Source organism: Danio rerio, chromosome 10, assembly GCF_049306965.1.
Source record: "Danio rerio strain Tuebingen ecotype United States chromosome 10, GRCz12tu, whole genome shotgun sequence".
In the NCBI taxonomy this organism is placed as follows: Eukaryota; Metazoa; Chordata; class Actinopteri; order Cypriniformes; family Danionidae; genus Danio; species Danio rerio.
The window spans coordinates 49743970-49766638 of NC_133185.1; the positions used below are offsets into that span (position 1 = coordinate 49743970).

Genomic DNA, 22669 nt, shown 5'->3' on the forward strand with positions numbered 1-22669 from the left:
TATTTTATCAAATAAGTACAGCCTTAGTTAACGAAAAGTCTTACAAGCCATATTTAAATGTACATTTGTTTGCTTGTATGAACTACATTAAAAAGTAAATAAATGCAGATTTATGGCTCATTAAGTGTTCAAATAGAGTCTTTATCAGCCATTAATCTGAGTAAAAAAAAAACTCCTAGTTTTATAATCCCTTAATGTAAATAAATTATATAATTTCCTCATCCTCTATTTTCTCCAAGCCTGTTTGATTTCTTCTTATCTTAGGAAAGTGCTGGAGCTATTGACTTCCATAGTATTTTTTTTCCGTATGGATGACTGCATCTTTCCAACATTCTTTAGAATATCCTTGTTTTGCATTTAGTGGAAGGAATAAATGCATTTAAGTGCGAGTAAATAATGAGGCCCTTTTCATTTATGGTGAACTGTCCCTTTAAAAAAATAGGTTGATCTATTAAAGGTGTAGTTCACCCCAAAAAAAGAGAATCATCTTTTAATCATGTTAATCACCCACTGCTCATTTAAGATCCAAGTGACTTTTCATCTTTAGTAGATAATTAAAGCAGATTTTGAGCTAAATCATTGGTCTTTGGTTAAATTAATCTTTAGTTGGATTAAAAATAAACACAAATGAGTCTAAATCAGTAGCTGTGGCTCCTGACGACACACTGAGCTCTTGCGAAGCAAAATGATCGCTCGGTGTAAGAAATTGAACATTGTTTACAATATTATCAGCTTTATTCCACACCCTGGACTCTTCTCTGCATATGTGCAATATATAGTCCAGTCGCTTAAATAATAAAATCACAAGGTTGCACTAAAAAGATTGTAAATGTTAATTTTTCCCATTGTTTTACTTCACGGCCTCAGCGTGTCATTAGGAGTCATGACTATTGACTTTTGGACTCTTTTGTATGTTTATTTTTTTTTTCTAATAACCCTGTCACCGATTAATTGGGTAGGCTAAATTATCCGTAGTTTATGAGTGTGTACGTAAATGTGTGTGTGGATGTTTCCCAGAGATGGGTTGCGGCTGGAAGGGCATCCGCTGCGTAAAAACTTGCTGGATAAGTTGGCGGTTCATTCCGCTGTGGCGACCTTGGATTAATAAAAGGACTAAGCCGACAAGAAAATGAATGAAACCTGTCACCATTCACTGCCATTATATGAAGCGCCAAGAGCCACAGAATTGGCTCAATTCGCTTTAAGGATCTACTGAAGAAATAAGTGATCTTAGATGAGCTGTGGGGGAGTAGATTAAAAAGACCAGGGCTGTTGGAAAAATCTGATGCTGTCTTTATTTTAATTTTCTGCAACTTAAACTATCCTATAAATCTACATCCCATTATTTGAGTAGCGCTGTTTGATAATTTTGTATAGAGTCTAACAATATTAAAGTTAGTACAGAAATTGATTAATCCCAATACAAAGTGTTTGCTTTGTCTTATTTCTAGTCCAAATATCTAAAAGTTCTTAGATCGAGTAAAAGTGGTGTTTTTGTTTTCCACTTTTCCTTTCAATTCTTTCCTTAACAAGTAAAAAACAATCTTGCGGCAAGTGAAATAATCTTGTGTTTGCTTTGAAATGTAAATATTTGCACTAGAAACGAGACAAATTCTAAGATTTTTTATTTTATTTGCATAAATTGTATAAATTCCAAATAAATACATTTATTTAAATACAATTCTGTAACTCCTGCTCGACTATAATTCACACTCGGGCTGCACAATACATCAGTTCAGCATATGCAATCATTCGCAATAGTCACATTGCAGGATTTGCAATGTTCAGTCTTTATTTATCAATTGCATGTGTTTTTGAGGCCTGTGACTGAGGATTTAAACAGCATTTAGGTCTAAGATATGGTACCTTTAGTAACTTTTAATAACAATCAATTTTATTGCATTATTATTATTATTCAATCACTGTACCTGAATACTGACTCAGAAAAATCAACAATTGAGGTAAACAGGGTTATATTGTTTTCTATGTTGTTTATATCTATGCTTTTGATTTGTTAATTATAGTTTATGCAGATGCACTCCTCTACATAATCAACAAAATAAAGATGTATTCATGTCATCTGGTGAAATTGTATTCATATTGCAGCATAAAAAAAATCAGTGTTGGATTTTTCCAGTTCAGACTCAACGTTGCATATCTTGCCGTGTGACGATTGAGGTCCTGCACATTGCGATATCGATGCAGAAATGATATTGTTCAGCCCTATGCATCTCATTAGTTGGATGAACTATCCATTTAAAGTGCACTAAATGAAAACTTATAGGGCTGCACAATATTGGAAAAATCTGACATTGTGATATATTGCATTATGAGTACATTTACATTTAGTCATTTAGCAGACGCTTTTATCCAAAGCGACTTACAAATTAGGAAGCAATTTGCACAACTATAAGAGCAACAATGAATGAGTTCATTTTCAACAGATGGTTTGATCTATCAATTTGGAAATAATCATTCATTTAGATTGATTGGGGTCATTTTATTATTATTATTATTTTTTTGTAAGGTTGTGAATCCATGTATAAATGATAAATATAATTAACAAATTGCATGCAAAAATATATGCAATAGAGCAACAAGAAAGGTAAAATAAACATCACTTTATGGGTTTTCAGAGTGTCAAACAGTATTGAGGTGCAGAAAATGAAATGTAAATAGAATAACATCGTATAGTTTTATTGTATTAATTTGACACCCATTATTACATATAAAAAAAGGCTCCTCTTTAACTGATGTTTAAAAATAAATCTGTGCTAACAGGTTTAATTGTGATCAGCGATAATATTTGGTTTCATAAATGTGTAGAAAACTACTACAAATATGTCATTGATTTTGTTTTATCATGTAGGTATTTATTTATTTTAGTTATTTTTATAATTGGTATTGTATAATTATAAATGTGTACAATAATGTAATTTTTTTTCCTTTTTCCTTTTATTATATTTTTATATATTTTATTATATTATTTATAATAATATTATTTATTATAATATTTTTTATTATATTTTTATTTATTATTATTATTATATTTTATTATATTATATTTTTATATATTTCTATGTCTTATGCAGTTTTGTTTTAATTTAATTAATTAATTTAGGAGCAAGGGTCACTATATGGAAAGAATTACAACCTTGATTGTACAAAACGTTTTGTTAAAGCTTGTAAAAAAAAAAAAAAAACATTTTTTATTAATTTAGTACAATAATTCTTCATTAAAATTCCAAATGTTTTACTTTTTTTGTGCCTGAGTGCTTTAAACTCTCTTAATAAGCCTTTAAAACATGCAAAAAATAAAGTTAGACTCTTATGGTTATTCTTTGCAATAACTCCACAAATCTCATGTATTCTCAACCGTTGTGCTCATCAACTACTGTATAATCCCAAATCAACATTGCATATCCTGTTATGTTTCTATTGCAGATGCACACATTGTGATATCAATGCAGAATCCATATATTGTTCAGCCCTATAGAGGACATTTTTGGGTGAACTATTCCTTTAAAGTAGACTGGATTATAACTAATCAGTGCCTGTATGTTTGCAGAATGTGGAGATCAATCCCAAAAACGATCTCTCCTACACCATGTGGAAGGACATCCCGGTTCCTTTCTTCATGTCTGTTTATTTTTTCCACATCGTCAATCCTGATGAGATCCTGAAAGGAGAAAGGCCCATGGTGATCCAGAGAGGGCCGTACGTGTACCGGTAAGAGCCCCGATTGCTTGCTTTTCTGTTAAACTGCATTGACAACTCAAAGAAAGGCAGCACGAATCAATAGATCTTAGCAAATGCAGTTTCCAGCACAGTGTAAATAAAAGATAACGGTGGCTTTTGTCTTGTAATCATGACAATAATCATGAAAAAAATTAGTTTATATTGTTTTTTTGGAGTTCAGAATTTCTCACATTTATACTTTTTGTTTCGTAGAAATTGCAACTTTTTCCTAATTATGACTACATCATTATATCTAAAATCTATTCTGAGTTTATTCTTAGAATTTAGATTTTTGCTATTGCAAAAATATAGTTTTACCAGCATATAGCAATTTACTTTTTATTTTTTATTTAATTATTTTATTTATTTTTATTTATTTATTTTTACTCTATTTATTTTTTTATTTTATTTTATTTTGTGTATTTTATTACTTTTTTACTTTATTGTTTATTGAATACCAATTCAGAATAGTTGAAATCAAAATGAATAAATAAAGCAGTTAACAGCGGCTTTTGCCTTGAAATCATGACCATTCACAGGAAAAAATAAGTTGATTTATTATTATTTTTATTTTTTAAAGAATGTCTCACATTCACTAATTTCTCTGAAATTGCAGTTGTTTTCTTGCAGTTGAATTTGTTTTTCTTGCAATTGACTATATTTTTATATCTCAAATCTATTCCCAGAGTTTAGATTTTTGATATTGCATTTTGATGTTTGTATACAGTATACTAGTGTTTTTTTTTTTTTTTTTTTTTTTTTTTGCAAATTTGAATTTATCTTATTAATAGTTTGTTTCTAGCATTTCAAGGTTTTTATTTTTGCAGTTCTGAGTTTATGCAATTTCTGACTTCATTATTTTGTAGTTCAGAGTTTGCGTTTATTTTTGTATTTTAAAAAAAATAAATAATCCTGAATAATTGTAGCATGTCAGACAGACTGCACAAACATGGCTCCCATGTTACACTGTAAGATCTCAGGCATCATAAAGTCAGACTGAACAACAATGCAGAAGAATTTTTTGCAATTTCTTGCAAATCAGAATTGATATTTCATACCTTTCCCTGAGAATTATATGCATCTACTTTTTAAAAAATGTAATAATAATTAAAATAATAATAATAATTTATTATTATTATTATTATTGTTTGTCAATTTTGTTTTATTGAGAAGCACAACATTTTAGATGGTTTATTTTAGTTATTGTTTTTAGTTTTAGATTTTAAGTTAATAGTTTTCAGTCTCTAATTGAGGTATTTGTAAATGCAAATAATGTTTAGTGCTGTCAAAAGATTAATTGGGATTAATAAAGTTTGTATTTGTTACATATATTGGAAAAATAAGATATTTCGATTATTTTATTTGTTTGTAATATTGCGACATGTAACTTCACAAGATGGTTTGAATAGCAGTAATTAAGTTTTCAGGGGAGTCTAACAGTATTCAGGTACAGAAATTGCGTGATCGCAATGCAAAAATGTTTTACTTTGTCTTGTTTCTAATCGAAATATCAGATCTAAATTCTTCGATCAAGTAAAAACATTTAGTTTTTATGTTTAGAAGAATTAAATAAACATTTAAGAGCTCCTTTAAAAACAATCTAAATCGTCTGCCAATAGAGTAAATAGAATGTGTCCAAATATCTACATCTCAAAGGGAAAAACTAGATTATTTTAAGTAAGAAGCTTTTTTTCATGTATAAAAATAAATACAAATCATTTGCCCAAATGTTTTAAACTATGCTAAAATGCTCAGTCATAAACCTTAAAAACACATGCAAATGGCAAACTCACTCTATTATGGTTAAAACTAGCAGCGACTCTACAAATCACGGTTTCGGTATCTCCTGGGGCCTGTTTCAGTAAGGAGGTTCAAACAACTGAGTTTAAACTTGAACTCAGAGTTGATTTACCGAGAGATTAAAAACTCTGAGTTTTCGGTTTCAGAATAGCTGATCTGAGTTAGGTCAATCAACTTTGAGTAGACCAACTCAGAGTTAAGCGCGCACACCGTGACTATAAAAGGCATTATCAATGGAGCGCAGACATTACGAGTGACTATAGCAACATCTTAAAAAAAGAGATCAGCATTTCTTTCTCCAGCTCATGCAAAGTTATAGCAAATATGAGCGTATATATTTAAAAAGAAGCAACCATCAGTGAAACAGAGACAGTTAGCATGGGAAAACAGCTGCTCAAGTTAATGCGTAATTTTTAATTTAAAGTATTTAAACATTTAAGTATAATAAAATAAGTAATGTAATGTGTGACGTTTATACTTTTTTTCTAAACTTTTACACACGTTTATCAGCTTTAATAGATTTAACAGTGCACTTGTGTGTCTGCCTTTTTATTGATCAAGTAATAGAGGTTGATATAACAATAAGCAGTGCTAAAAATAATTTTTAGACAGAATAATAATCCCATTAATCTAGTAACGGTACATGTCGAAGGTTAAGCAAAATATTTATGGAAAAAAGGACGAGCCTCGTACGTGAATTTGTTCTGTGTGTGACAAATGTAGGCAATAGCTGTGTTTCCATCAAAATACAGGCTATTACATAAATTTGTGCAAAACTGGAATAACGCCTAAAAGATGCGAATAAAGCAGCGTTTTTATCCAACAAGTCAGAGAACACAATCGTCACTTCCTGATTAACTTGCGGCAAATATCAACAGTAAAAACAGAAATTACTGCGGTAGAACAAGCTGCGTCAATGATTTATTTAATACTTGCGACTCAGAAGACAATTGACACACAATGAACACGTGGGGGCGTTTGAAGCCAGACGCGGAGATCTTGACACGCTCCAGACGCTTGGAGGTAATTAATAAATACACTAATACTGAAACAGTTCAGGCATTTTAGAATGACTAAAACAACATTTAAGATGTTCTGCAGTGTGCTCAGTCTGCTGGTTTGTCCATTCACACACATTTTCATCATCTCAAACAAACTTTTTTAATGTACATACTGTAATTTGTTAAGTGCACTTCGTAGTTTATACGCATCTTATCAAATAAAAGTTTAACCTACTCAGTTATGCACATGTTTTATTATGCGTATTTTCAAAAGTTATGTGAATCATGACGTTTCCATCAATCGTTTTATAGCCATCTCCAAAATGAGCTCTAAAATAGGTGTGTGGAGACGTAAGGCTCAGGCGAGAAATACGCTTCATCTGTAAAAAAGGGGAGGAGACCGACAGAAACTCAGAGTTTAGAGAATAAAACCTGCTCCGGACCAGGTTAGATTCACAGAGTTACCACAGTAACTGACTCTGAGTTAAAGTTACCTTTCTTTCAGAAACAGGCTTGACTTACCCTGATTTCTCGAGTTTAACAAACCTGCCATTTTGAAACGGAAAACCCAGAGTTTCTCTCATTTCAGGGTTAAAATACTCTGAGTTTTCACTTAACCTCCTTTCTGAAACAGGCCCCTGATCAACTATAATTCTGACTCAACATTGCCGATCTTGCGATGTGATATTGCAGATCCACTTTTTCATGTTGCATATCACATTTAATCATTTGCATTTTGTTGGCAGAGTGTTTATTGTATCAGCAGTGGTTTACACTGCTGCTGTGTTTATGCATGCGTGTTATGTTGAAGTGTTTATAGCTGGACAGTTGTTTTTGGCCTGGTGATTTTAGTGGTTTACTGTGGTTGTTAAATGTTCATTGGTTTCCTCCATCACGGTTGTGTGGTTTCCTCCTCTTACACGAGACTCATGACGTGTTTGTGGCTGCGGTTCACCTTTAAACAAATCATGCGTTTACATTTCACAATCTGAGAGGAGTCTGTCAGTGTTTGCGTGTGACTTTAACACGCTGACTGAAGCTGTTCCTCAAAAGCTGAATTTTTGCAGTGCCAGGATAATTTAGCCTCTGTTCTGCGCTTGTATTGAAAACACTTATCGAGGGTTTCTCTAAATTACTGTAAAAGTTTCATAAAGCTGCAGAGAGAAACTTTACTGGGGATTATAGAGAAGTTTGAATACAAGCGTGTCAGAGCTGAGCTTTTTGCTATGGGTGATTGACATTATGCTCATTAACTGTGGAGAGTGATTGGCTAATGGGGAAGGGGGAGTAATCGGTCAGATTTATTTGTGGAAATTGTTTTAAGTTGGCATTTTTATATATATATGAGAGTATATTCAGGTGGAAATGGAGAACAAAGAAAATAATTGTAGTTGCTGTTCAAGGTGTTTTTATATTTAGTTTCATTTAATTATTATTATTTGTTGTGGTTTAATATTTTTCTTAGTATTATTATAATTTGAGGAATATGCAAAATTGGCCAAATTGTATTTATGGAAAATGTATTTGCATTAGTTTAAATTTTTTTTTAATTCATTTATTGTGTATTTAAAAAAACAAAAAATAAAACAATTAAAAACATTTCTTACGTTGGTACTAAGCCTAGTGGTTAAGCGAGCCGACGTATAGCACTATGGTGCTCACAGCAACCTGAGTTTGATTCCCGGCTCACGGTTCTTTGCCGAGTCTTCCCCTCTTTCTGCTCCCAACTATTTCCTGTCAATTCTCTGCACTATTCTATCTATTAAAAGTAAAAAAAAAAAAAAAAAAAAAACTAAAAAATAATTAAATAAATTATTTCTTACTATTTGGGAATTCCTTTGTCATTAAGCAAGGTTTTTGCATAAAATTCAATTGCAATAAAGTAATTTAAATTGGAAAAATTGTTAAATGACATTAAAAATAATTCTGGCAATAAAAGTTTTAGTTGAGATTAAATCAGTTTACGGCAGTTTTTTTAATATAGCTTCAATAACTTGTATTAATTTGATTTTGCAAAGTATGATTTAAAAAAAAAATGTCTGTGTAAAGTCTAAGGGCCACACATCTGTCCTGCAGAATTTACATACTCATTTACATAAATTCTATTTACAATTAAATTAATAAAAATGTAAATTCGTCTAAATGTTGGTTCAATGTGAATTAAATTTGCAATTTAAACTGAATACCATTGTGCTGTCCAAACTTTAGGACAGTTTTTTTATTTTATTTTTAAATTATTTTTTTGTAGAAATATCTTAAATATAAGTTAGCAGCTACTTTATTATTATTATTATTTTATTATTATTATTATTGTCGAATAAACTACTTACAGACTTCCTAACTGCTATATAACCTTACCTTGCTAAAATGCTTGACCCCCCGGTAATCGCTGCTTGCAGCTGTTTATCATTATTATTATTATTATTATTATTTTCCTAAAGCACATTTTCTCACCGTTTTTCAGAGAAAATCGCTGGAAGGACAACATCACGTTTCATGAAAACCACACGGTGTCATATAAGGAGTATCGTCAGTATTTCTTTGAGGAGAGCATGTCTGTGGGCGACGAGTCTGATGTGGTCACCATCCCTAATATGCTGGTGCTGGTGAGAATCTGACATTTTATATATTATATTCTGCTGTTTTTGATGAAGAACTAGATGCACTCCTCTCTAATGCAGAGTGACAGAATTCCTTCAGGAGCTTTTGAACTGTTTAAAAAGGTCAATTTGATCTGATCTCAGTGAGTGAAGCTGAGTTTTGATTTGTTGATTTTAAAATTACAATGTGGGTTTTTGATGTAAAATATATATACATTTTTTTAAATATATTTTATTAATCCGTTCTGAAATACTGTTTATTTATAAATTTATTGGTATGTTTATTCATGTGGTTTATTTACTTTTTTTTTTTTTTTGTATGTATTTTTTTGTCTGTTAGCTTTTCATTTTTTTCATTTAGTTATTTTTTTATTTGTTTGTTTATTTTTTCTTAATTGATACGGTTTTTGGTATTTGTATTTCCATATTTATTTATTTTAGTTTAATTTATTTTTTACATTTTTTTTAATTGTATTTCCTTTTTCCTTTATTTTTAATTGTATTTTGTGGTATTTATTTCCATATTTTATTTAATAATTAGTTTTTACATTATTATTTATTAATTTAAAAAAAAATATATATTTTATTTGCATTTCATTTTCCTTTTTAATTTATTGATGTGTTTTTGTGGCATTTATTTATTTGTGTTTCCATTTTATTTATTCATTAATTTTTTTTTTTGTGGTGGTGATGAGAAATTAGTGATGAATATAATTTGTATTACGGTCTAAATAATCGGAGTCTTTCTGTTTGTACAATTATAATTTATTTAAACGAATATTAAAAAAATCACAGCGAATAAAATCACTGTATAAAACAAACACTGCACTGTATGTAGATGCATCCGAAATGTGTCAATCTACATGTTGCAGGATGTTTCCAGGTTTAGTCAGAGTGAGGATTAGCTGATATCAGTGTGACGCATGAAATACAGCAGTAAAATCAGATAACAGTGTTTAAAACTGCAGAGATGCACTTTTCAGATGTCAGCTGGGAAAGCACATCTAAAATTAACAAAGAAAACAATTGAGTGTGAAATTGTGAAAAAACGTTGTGTGTAGTTAAATAAATAAGAATTTGTTTGTTTGCTTTAAGTTCTGTGAATCTTAAAGTATATGTGGTTTTGGAAAAACCAACCAACGTTTGAGTTTTCAAAAGTCCAAATAATAATTATTTTTGTATTTTTCAAAATTTGTAATGAGTTTTTAAAAATTCAAATTAGATACTTATTACTTCTATTTTGCTTTTTTTATATACTTGTATTGAAGTTTTTATTTTATTATGTATTTATTCATTTAAATGGTTCTTATTAAAATAAAAAATAAAATAAAAACATTTTTTTCTAAAATTCAAACAAGAAACAATTGTTTGCTTTTAGTTATTTATATTTATATTTATATTTAATTAAATAAATGAATAAATATTTTTTTTATTTTTTTTTTATTTTTTTTTTTTGTAAATCGGTGGTTTAAAAAAAATTGTGTGGTGTGTGTGTGTGGGTTGCAAATTAATTAAATTTTTTTTTTTAATGAGCAACAATCCTCACCCCCATCTATGGTTTGCAAAGATCACATTTTATTTTTCAAAAACGCATGAAATCTAAATTTTTAAAGCGCATTTAGTTTATTTTCGTGTGCTTTTTCAAATTTAAACCAGCACGTTTATTTTTTCTGTATGCAAAGAAGCCTATTTTTTCAAAATTTGAGTTCATATTCAAATTATTTGTTTTCCATAAACGAGAGACTTCCTTTTCAGATTCAAATGAGAAATGTTTAATTTGTGTGTGCAGTTTTCAAATTTAAATAAGGAACTTTTTATTTATTTTTTTTGTTATTTGCAGTTTTCAAATATCAAAACTTATTTTTAAGCTTTTCATTTAAAGTTTTCTTATTGCATGGTTTTCAATTTTAAATAAAACTATATATATATATATATATATATATATATATATATATATATATATATATATATATATATATTAGTTTTCTGTAAATTTTTCAAATTTAAAAGGATGTTTTTGTTTGTTTGTTTTCAATTATGCCATTTTATTTAAATTTTTTTTTAAACTATAAATTTAAATTGCAAACTTTTTTTTAGATTTAAATGATTGTTTCGGTGTAGTTTTCAAAAATTCAAATGAATTTTTTTTTTTTTCTTTAGTTTTTGAATGTGACATGCACAGAAAAAAAATGATTCAAAGATGATTCATTAGATTTACAAAATGTTTGTAAGGTAAGTGGTTGTAAACAATATATTTGGGCTGAATTTAAACAAGCAAATGAAGTTGAACATTACTAAATTTAATTTAGTTTATTTAAATTCAGCCCAAATAAATAGTTTGCAACAATTTTGCAGAAATCATTTTTTCAGTGTCATTTGTGTGTGCATGTTTCGGATTTAAAAAGAAACCTTTTTTTTTATTAATTTATTTAATTTTTTTTATACAAAGCTTATTTTTAAAACTTCTGAGGTGAAATTCTCAATGTTTCTTTTATTGCATAGTTTTCAAATTCATTTGAAATTAAACAACCAATTAAATTTTTTTTTTTTAAATCATATTCAAATGTAATTTTGGAATCGTCATGCTAAGTATCATAATTTTAAGAAACTCGTATTATAATTAGTTTATTTGGGTGCTGCTGTTTGTGCTCTTTCCTCAGGGAGCATCAGTGATGATGGAGAACATGCCGTTTCCCGTCCGCCTTCTGCTCAGCACCACCTTCAAGACCTTTAACGAGGGTCCGTTCCTGACCAAACCAGTAGGAGAGCTGATGTGGGGCTATGACAGCAAACTAGTGGACTTCCTCAACAAATACCTGCCCGGCATGCTCCCGTCCAGCGGCAAATTCGGCTTATTTGCTGATGTGCGTTACCTTTTAAATAAGTCCCAAGAGCAGTGGGATACAATGGAAAAAAATAAGCCACGCCCACTGTTTGCTCATTTAATATTCCATCATAGCTCCATCATCCAGTTCAGTTGCTGATTTTCAGCATTTGTTTTTTTCCCTTTCTGTAGTTTAATAACTCCAACACGGGGCTGTTCACCATCTTCACCGGCCGAGACGACATCCGCAAGGTGCACATGGTGGACTCCTGGAACGGCCTCAAAAATGTAAGAAAAAAACGCATGCATTTTGATTATAAAAATGATGCAAGATTGATTGCATGAGTTTATCGTTATGAGTTTAATGCCAAAAAATTACCCCGAAAAAAAACGTTTAAATTGAGCTCAGTAAAAACACTTGCATAAAAAAGAAATCTGTGCTTAATTTAGTAAGTTATGTACATCTGTTCTATCTCTTTTGCTCAAGTCTGCATTCTTTTTGGGTAAACGGTAGTAGTGTGTTCACACCCCAGACGCAGATGAAGCATCAAACACGGGTAATTACATGTTAAGTCAATGCAAAGATGCGACAATAGACATCCTGTGGCACGATTTGCGCAAACAAGGCGATTCGTGCATATGATGTGGTTTGTGTGAATTGAGCGTTCTGTGTGTTTGACATGTGAACCGCTTGAGTTGGAAAATCTGAACTTGAAAACCACGTCAACCAATCAGGAGCTTGCTCTAGTAGGGGCGTGATTGATTTAGCACCTGTTGGTGTCCCGAGGGCAAAGGCAGTGGCGCAGTAGGTAGTGCTGTTGCCTCACAGCAAGAAGGTCACTGGTTCGAACCTCTGCTCAGTTGGAGTTTCTGTGTGGAGTTTGCATGTTCTCCCTGCATTCGTGTGGGTTTCCTCCGGGTGCTCCGGTTTCCCCCACAGTCCAAACACATGCGGTACAGGTGAATTGTGTAGGCTAAATTGTCCGTAGTGTATGAGTGTGTGTGTGTGTGAATGTGTGTGGATGTTTCCCAGAGATGGGTTGCGGCTGTAAAAAACAGCTTTTTTTTTTTTACCGTAAAAAAAACTTGCTGGATAAGTTGGCGGTTCGTTCCGCTGTGGCGTCCCCGGATTAATAAAGGGACTTAGCCGACAAGAAAATGAATGAATGAATGGTGTCCCGAGGGGAAATCCTCCTGCCGACACCGGAGAACAGCTCATCAAACTGGGCTCAGCTCGGTCGGAAGTGTAAGAATGGGTTTTGAACCACAGCGGTTCGAACTGTAGTTCTGCCGAGTGACTAAAGTTATCAGCATGAGATTAAACTGTACATTTCTAGACAAACCATTCTTCTGCAATCTCATACCAATAATGGAAATCAGGGCAGTATTAATAGCTATAAACATAGGAGAGCGTTAATATTATGTGATTGTACTGTATTGCAATATGGAACTATTAAATGTTGATGTTAAATCAAAAGCAATTCACAAATACTTGAAAATGAGATTTAATGACTATAATTCTCTGTAACTGTATTAAATGATAAAATATGAATTGATAAAGATATTATATAAATTGTACCCAGCTTAAATGTAAAATTAAAGTGACCAGAGGTAGAAGGAGAGACAAAGAGAGCAAGTGGGCCTCAAAGAGGCAGAGAAGATGGACTCCAGAGGAGGAGAGGAGCAGAGCAGGAGAAGAGGCAGAGCAGAGTTTTACACCTATTTTGTATCTCTCTTGACCATGTGACTAAGGGCCTACTCACACTATGCCATCCGTACTGTGCCCAGGCCCGTTTCCCGGTTCGTTTGAGAAGTGTGAGTGTGCTGAATCGGGCTCAGGCATAGTTCACTTGGCCGGCCCTGGCCCGGTTGGAAGAGGTGTGAGTGCAGTTCACTTGGGCTTTGGCTTGTAGTGTGAGTGCAAAACGCGCCAAAGCCCGAAACTGAAAGCGAGACGTGACTTAAGCAACTGTTTCATATGGATTTATTAATCATTCTGACTGTTCAGTGAACGCAAACTGCCGTAGTTTATTAAAGACGCAAACCCCTCACTGCACGACAGCTGCACCTTCAGCAGACCTCCTCATTCCTGCAGCACGAGAGCTTTATGACTGTTTATGAGCGCCAAAAGTGGCGGATCTGTTCAGTGAAATATCTGACTGCTTGTCACCGCATCCCTAAGGACTGTTTGGCGAAATATTTGACTGCGTGTCACTGCATAACAAACCACTGACACGATATAACTAGAGCAATCTCCACTGTGCTGCTGAGTGAGAGAGCGCTTCTCACTGAACAGCGCAGCAGCGATGACGTAAGCGTGCAGAGGATTGTGTGTGAGTGCGGGCCGTCAGGGGAGACGGGAGGGGGGACAATCGTGCTTTGGCCCGGTTCGAGGCAACTGTACCTAGTGTGAGTACAGCCTAAAGCCCAAATGCTGAGACGTTTAAACTGACCAATCAAAATGTGACCACATCATAAAACCCCCAAAGTCCACACACCAGGCCCTGATCTTATCAGTAGCTGCCTTTGGAGTCAGTATGGACCTTCTTGAGTCAAAAAGACATGTTTAATCGAATAAACAAATGCATATGATCATTTAACCTCTTACAAAAGCTAAAAAAAACCACTGAAAACCTCCATCCAGGTATAGTTTCTGGAGGAGTTGATGAGTCTGCGTCTGTTGTGAAGGGAATTTGACACCTGAATGAAGCTAAACTCAACATTCACGCGTCTAACACAAGTGTGCCGCAAGCCTGCGTTTGAGTGAAGGTTTCGGCCGTTAGATCGCCCCCTGGGGGCTGGCTGCAGTACAAGTCATAAAGCCCGCCTCCTCCGTGTTAATGAAGGAGACTTGAGCCCAAATAAAAAAAAATATTACACTTGCAATAAAATGTCCCGAAAGATGTTTCTGGTGGATTAAGGCACTGGTTATTGTGCTGAAATAGGTGCAGATCTTCATTTTTGTAAACAGTTTGTTTTTAGCAGTAATTTAATGCTGGGCGTGTCATCGTGATTGACAGCTGTGATTGACAGTTTCTCAAAGCAGCGCGTCTGAGCTTCAGCAGGAGACTGAAGTAGACTGAAATGTTATTATTCGATTTCTGTGTTATTTTACCATGACAAATGAGTTCAGCAGTAAACTACAGTTTCTGACATACATGATCCTGGTGGAACACTGTTTATTCGCTAAGTTCAGGGCTTTTTTCGGGCTTTATTAGTTTGCTGATACACGCCTAACCACCCAGATAGCAAAACACAGTTCCGGCTAGATTCTCGCCTGCCGGAGACTTATCTCTTAGAGCTCAGACTGACTAATGTTACCTCTGCTGGACCTACTCCGGATGCCTGGACTCACTACCCAATTCCAGCCCGAGTCAATCGAGCCAGATGCGGCGGCCGAGCGAGCCGGCGCTGCCGCATGCGAGCCGGAATCAGCCTGCGACGCCGCGAGTAAGTTATGCGCTGCGGCCTGGAGCTGGCGCGATTGAATATATATAAACCCTCATATTTGTTAACGTTATTACATCCATTTGTGTTGATATGACAGCAAACGCATGCTGAGCAGTTCGGGGGGCGTAGTTGATTTTACATAAAGCGTTTGATTGGAAGCTCGACTCTGCTCATTTTCGCGGCTCCTCCTCTGGCTCCATCAGACAATCTTTCTGCGCATGTCTGGCTCCAATTTCAGCAGTCTTTTGCGACAGTTTGTGCCCGTCAAGCAGGCGTTTTGCCCTCAAGGCGTTCAATGGGAAAAAGGGCTGTTGCGTCGTCCATATTTTTTACAGTCATTGGTCTAACATGAATAGCACGATTTATTCACTCAAGCAGTGTCTGGTGTGAACACAGCATGAACATTTTCTGTTCACATTTTAACTTTTTATAATGTTTTATTTCTTCCCTTGATCCCTTTATTAATGTTACTTTATTATTTAGAAAAGCAACTTTAACACTGATTGTATTTAATGCATTTCCCCCATTTTCCCATCTTTTTTTTCTCATTTTCTCAACTGATTTGTTTTTTTTTTCTCTTAATTATTCAGTTTTCTTTTTCTTATTTGTAGTGTTTCCCTTCTATTAATGAATACAATACAATTTTGATGAAAAGAATCGTATTTGTCATTTAAAAATGTTCATAGTCACTTAAATCTTTTGCTTAAATTCCTTAATTTTTCTTTATTCTTTTATTTTTTTTCATTTGTAAAAGTTGTTTATTTTTATTCTTTAATTTTTCAATTTTCTTTTCTTGCTTAAAACGGCAATAAAATAAGAGTGCCATTTATTTAATTTTATAAATGTATTTCCAAATACTTTTTTTTTTTTATATATATAAATGTATTTCCAAATACTTTTTTTTTTTTAAATATATATAAATGTATTTCCAAATATATATATATATATATATATATATATATATATATATATATATATATATATATATATATATATATATATATATATATATATATATATATATATATATATATATATATATATATATATATATATATATATATATATATATATATATATTTTTTTTTTTATATATATTAAAATTAATATATTTAATATATTTTTAAAAAATTAATATATTTTTCCAGCGCATCCTCCTGTTAGCATCAGAAATCCCAGAATCCCTTGATGCATGTAAATGTTAATTCCTCATCTGCTATATGTATAGAAGTGATTGTGTGTGTGATTTGGACACAGCCGTCACGTGTTGAGCAGGAAATGCTGTGTTTAATGTGTGCAGGTGGACTACTGGAGGTCTGATCAGTGTAATATGATCAACGGCACAGCGGGTCAGATGTGGCCTCCTTTTATGACCAAAGAGACCACCATGCCCTTCTACAGCCCAGACGCCTGCCGGTGAGCACTCAAGAGCACCAAAAAAATAAGAGCCCATAGTGCTATAAAAACATCCTGTGCCTTTCACTGAGGCTCCTCTAAAACAGGGTTTGTTTGGGTGCTGGAAATTTTTGAAAATGCTTAAATCATGTTTTCATGGTTTGAATAAAGTGCTTTAAATATAAACTAAATATGGAATTATAATTTATCAGTCTAATTTAATCCACACTTAATTTTATTGATTTTTCTTTTTCATTTATCCGTGTGTGTGTGTGTGTGTGTGTGTGTGTGTGTGTGTGTGTGTGTGTGTGTGTGTGTGTGTGTGTGTGTGTGTGTGTGTGTGTGTGTGTGTGTGTGTGTGTGTGTGTGTGTGTGTGTGTGTGTGTGTGTGTGTGTGTGTGTGTGTGTGTGTGTGTGTGTGTGTGTGTGTGTGTGTGTGTGTGTGTGTGTGTGTGTGTGTGTGTGTGTGTGTGTGTGTGTGTGTGTGTGTGTGTGTGTGTGTGTGTGTGTGTGTGTGTGTGTGTGTGTGTGTGTGTGTGTGTGTGTGTGTGTGTGTGTGTGTGTGTGTGTGTGTTTTATTATTATTATTTTATTATTATTTTGAGTCTAAAATCAAAATGAAAATGTTTGCTTTAAGTACTGAAGTGAAATGAGAACAGCCCATAATGAGCTTGTGTGTGTCAGGTCGATGGAGCTGGTGTATCAGCGGCCGCTGGTGTCCAGTGGGATTCCTGTTTACCGATACGTCTCTCCGAAAACTCTGTTTGCAAACGGGGCAGACTTTCCTCCAAATGAAGGATTCTGTCCGTGCAGGCAGTCGGGCCTGCTGAACGTCAGCTCCTGCAGACACGGTCAGATGCTACAACACTCGTGCTTTAATGCAATTTTTTTTTTTTTTTTTTTAAAAATGAAAAGCAATTAATTTTTTTTTTTTTTTTAACTTTTTCCTGTTTTTGTTTATCTTTTGTATTATGCTTTTTTCCCCTCATTTTCCATTTTTAACTCTTTTTTTTTTTTTTTTTTTTTGTAACTTTTTTTTTTTTCATGGTTTCTTTTGTTCATCTTTTACATCCTGTTGGTCTCTTTTTGTTTGCTTTTTTCAGCTTTTTTTTTTTTTTTTATTTTCTTTGTATACTACTTTCTTTGTTTTTTTTTTTTTGTTTTTTTTTCCATTTTTCGTTTTCATCTTTCTTTGCTTTCGTCTCCTTTTGTTTTCCCTTATTTTCTTTTTCATTTCTCTTATTTCATTCCTTCTATTTTATTCTCTTTTCTGTCCTCTTTATTTTTCTTCCCTTCCTTGTCTTTTTTCCTTTTTTGTTCTCTTTGTTCATATTTTTATCTTGTTACTAATTAATTTCTCCTTTTTTTATTTCCTTTTCTTGTCGTTTAGCATTACTTTTTCCTTGTCACTTATCACTTGTTTTCTCATGTTTTTTGTGTGCCCCAACCCCCCTCCCCCTTTTTTACCACAACAAACTCAAGTTTATTAGGGGAGGAGAAATTTGATTATTCATCACAAAATGGGAAATACAATTTTAAATTGTTATAATTGTATTTTTAGAAATATCCATGTTCATTTATTATATATTGGTATTTGAAATGCAATAAAATCTGTTTTTATTTTTATTTTTTAGATCTCTTACACATAGCTTTAACTTATTTATTTTTATTATTATTTTTTATTTATTGTTGTTTTTTATATACGTTTAAGCTTTTTAGGAGCATTTCTTCCCTTATTATTTTCTCTCACCATCTCAGGTTCTCCAACATTCATCTCTCAGCCGCACTTTTATAACGCTGACCCGCAGCTGCTGGACACAGTCAGTGGATTGAGCCCAAGTGAAGATGAACATGGCCTTTTTATTGATATCCACCCGGTAAGAGAACCAGACTAATGCTTTAATAAATATATATATTAATGCATTTTTCCCAGTGTTGGGTTGCGGCTGGAAGGGCATCCGCTGTCTTTTGGATGTAAATGCTGCTTTATTTACTAATGTTTTTTTGAGATTCCAGTTTTGCAAATATATTTAATTCACATAGGAGATGGAAACACAACTATTAACATCCATATGGTATCTTTTTGTTGTTAAAATGGGAGTCAAAGGCTTTTTAAGAGCGTTTTTAGGAATATCTTTGCATACAACAGAAGCAAAACTTAAAATCAAACCAGTTTGAAGCAAGTGGGTTTTCTTTTTCTACATGTAATCAGAAAACCTTTAGTCGCTCAGATTTCCAGTCTTAATCTGCTTTATGATGGGTTGTTGAGTGAGAGCCCTGCAAACATCATAAAGGTCACAATAACCATCATTCCCAATTAGCTTATCAGATGTTGTAATGGTTTAATGGCAGTAATCAGCAGCATAATCTCATTTACAAGAGCTGAAACTCTGAAAAACAGTCAAAAGCACTGAACGGGCCGAGGTGGAGGCGTTTTAAACACAAACAGCATCACATATTTGTGCTGCCAATTTAGATAAGAGCAATTTGACATTTTAAAGCTTATCTGCGTGATAAACTGGTTAGGGTTTTATTGGTTTTCATAACAGCTGATAATCAATAACCTTGAGAGGTGATCTTTCTTTACTCTCACATGGAAGACTTTGGCTCTTTTATATTTATTCATATAAAGCGAACTTTCCATATTCCTAGTTAAATGTGCATTCATCTGTAGACTGTGTAGATTTTAAGGTATTACTTGGCAACCATTCTGGAGTGTCCTGCCATTTTTAATATTTTACAATGGAAATAAAAACAGCCACACAAACTGTATTCATACAGATTAATCATTCTAGCACATTTTTATAATTGTTAGGATATATATGTTTGTTGTAACAAAGTATTTAATTCTATTGGTTTCAGTTAAATGTATAATATAAAATGTATAATAACTAGTAATTATTATTAATGAAAATAAATATTACAAAATTAATATGAAATGCATAATTAAAATAGGACAATATTAAAATATATGATGATGATGATGATGATAACGTAAATATGATTAAGTAATTAATGCAATAACAATAATTTAAATTATTATTATCATATTAAAATGATTACAGGTAATAATACATGTATAAAAGTTATTTAAAAAAATATTAATACAATATAAAATGCCTAATAGGAATTAATAATTATTTATTTTAATTAGAACCAAACTAAAAGAGATAAGATTTTCTGTTTTTATTTTATATATATTTTTTTCTCTCTCTAATATAGTTTGGACATTAATTTTGTGCAATTTTGTTGTGCTTTGTCAAAGCAAAACTACCACGAAATACATGCTAATTACAATTATAACCATGCCATAACGAACATGCACATACTGTTATTAAAATTGCATAATTTGTTTAATTGAACCCTTTTAATAAATGTACACCAGTTTAAATCCTATACAACCAAATGCAAACCTTGCCTATTTCTTAAATAAACAATTTATGCAATAATAATAATAATAATAATAATAATAATAATAGTAATAATAATAATAATAACAGTGATGATGATGATGATGATGATGATGATAATAGTATTAATGATAATATAAAGTAAATAATACAAATGAAAGTATTAAAAATGTAGCAGTAGTAGTAGTAATAATCATTATTATTATTATTGTTTATTAACATTATTATTGACATTTATTATTTAAATATTTTCATAAGTTGATGTATGAAAATAATTCAACTATGAATAAAATAAATGATAATGTGATGATATAAAATGCATAATAATTATTAATAATCGATGATAAAATATTTTTATTTGTTTTAATTTCAGCCAAACGTAAAGACATTAGATTTTCTCTTGTTTCTCTTAATTATCGTTTGGGCATTATTAATTGGGTGCATTTTTGTGCTTTGTCAAAGCAAAATTACCACCAAATAATTATTAATTATAATTATGTGCATGTTCTGGCATGGTTATAATTGTAATTACATAATTCAATTGAACTCCTTTAATAAATGTTTATATACATATTTACATTTTAAATCCTAACCAGCCAAATGCAAGCCTTGCCTATTTTTAATAATTTAATAATTGTTGATAATATCATGTAATGTAATAATATAATACAATATTATAATTATGAACTTAATATTATTACCAATTAATTATTATAATAATGATAATGTTTTAGCAAGAACAGCGTTACATGTAGTTTTGACTGGTTTAGGCTGCCATACAGCCTTCATTTTGCATTCGTAACCTAATATTTCCGAGGCTTCATCACATAAATAATGCTTTTGCACACAATGTCACATCACACATCAATAAAACCAAATTAATGTTCAAATCTGGTAATAATAATAATAATAAATATATAATAATCTTAAAGGTAGACATAAAAAGATTTACCAGCAGCAGCAATTAAGCGAGTGCCTTCTGTAAGCTGAACTCCTGGGTGTTTTGCCACACAGACAGTCTGATAAGAGCTTCTGCACTTTCTGTCCTGTGATTATCTGCAGATACAGACGCTACAGTTATAACAGGATTGCAGAATATAATGATGATCTGTACGTTTCCTTCAGTCCTTCATTAGTTTCAGTCAAACGCTGAACATCCGGGATGAATCGCGATTATCTCCAGATTCTGTGTGCTCTTGTGGTCATTATACGCTCTCACGAAAGCTGCTCTTTGCTTTCAGCGTCTCTCTATATATAACCGTACATTTGTTCTCAAACTGGCCAACTTTCAATCCATAAATAATCAAAGGCAGATTGTGGTTTTATTGACGTGTGACCTGACGGTGAGTGCAAAAGCATCATCTGTGTGATTATGTTTAGGCCAGAGATGCTCAAACTAGGGCCCGTGGGCCAAAGTTGGCTCATGGTAAGCATTTGATTTGGCCCACCACCAAATCTGAGGGAGAATGATGGGAAAGATTGGGGCAAATGCCTTAAACCGAGATCGTCAATTCTGATTCAACATAACCTTTTATTTCTTTGTTGAGCTGCCAAAAACTGAAATTATTTATCCGGTAAATTTTGTGAATGAATCCGTATTTACATTTTAACATGAAAAAACGGTTACATGACAGGTAGAAGACTATGCACAAGACATTGATACTGAACTCCATTATGCTCTAAATGGGATTGTTTTCATTGTAAGACGTTCATAGTAAAATGTAAAAACATATGTTATTTATATTATACAATTTTAAAAAATATTATTAAATTAGAAATTTAGCATAACTTATTGTAATACAGTTTGGTATATTTATCTTTAGTTTGTTTTGGTTTTTGGCCCTTCATAAGAAACTTATTATTATTATTATTATTATTATTTAACAGTACTGTTGGTTATATTTACTATTATAGCACTTGTTGATAATAATAATAATAATAGTTGTTATTATTAACGTATTGTTGGTTATATTTATCACTGTTATAGCATTTGTTATCAATAATAATAGTTGTTATACAATTGTTGGTTATATTTATTGCTATTATGGCATTTGTTATCATCAATAATAATAATAATAATAATAATAATAATAATATAAAAACAACAACTAATTATTATAATAATAATAATAATAATAATTAATAATAATAATAATAATAATAATAATTATTATTATTATTATTATTATTATTAATATTAATGTTAATAATAATAGTTGTTGTTAATATTATTAACGTATTGTTGGTTATGTTTATCACTGTTATAGCATTGGTTATCAATAATAATAGTTGTTATACAAAATTGTTGGTTATATTTATTGCTATTATAGCATTTGTTATCATCATCATCATCATCATCATCTAAATAATAATAATAATAATAATAATAATAATAATAATAATAATATTAAAACAACTACTACTATTATTAATTAATAATAATAATAATAT

The 22669-nt window shown here is 31.8% G+C and overlaps 2 protein-coding genes across 5 annotated transcripts in view; both read left to right on the forward strand.

Annotated features, from left to right (window-relative positions):
• Positions 1-22669, forward strand: part of myo18b (myosin XVIIIB) — a 673005-nt gene that overhangs the window by 277662 nt on the left and 372674 nt on the right. The gene's annotated exons all lie outside the window — the stretch shown is intronic.
• scarb1 (scavenger receptor class B, member 1) overlaps positions 1-22669 on the forward strand; it is a 47524-nt gene that overhangs the window by 1790 nt on the left and 23065 nt on the right. For all 4 annotated transcript variants that reach the window (NM_198921.2, XM_017357939.4, XM_017357940.4 and 1 more), the window contains exons 2-8: positions 3569-3729; positions 9004-9145; positions 11800-12003; positions 12156-12251; positions 16714-16829; positions 17493-17659; positions 18567-18685. In NM_198921.2, coding sequence (NP_944603.2) covers positions 3569-3729; positions 9004-9145; positions 11800-12003; positions 12156-12251; positions 16714-16829; positions 17493-17659; positions 18567-18685 — 1005 coding nt within the window. The remainder of the gene's footprint in view (positions 1-3568; positions 3730-9003; positions 9146-11799; positions 12004-12155; positions 12252-16713; positions 16830-17492; positions 17660-18566; positions 18686-22669) is intronic.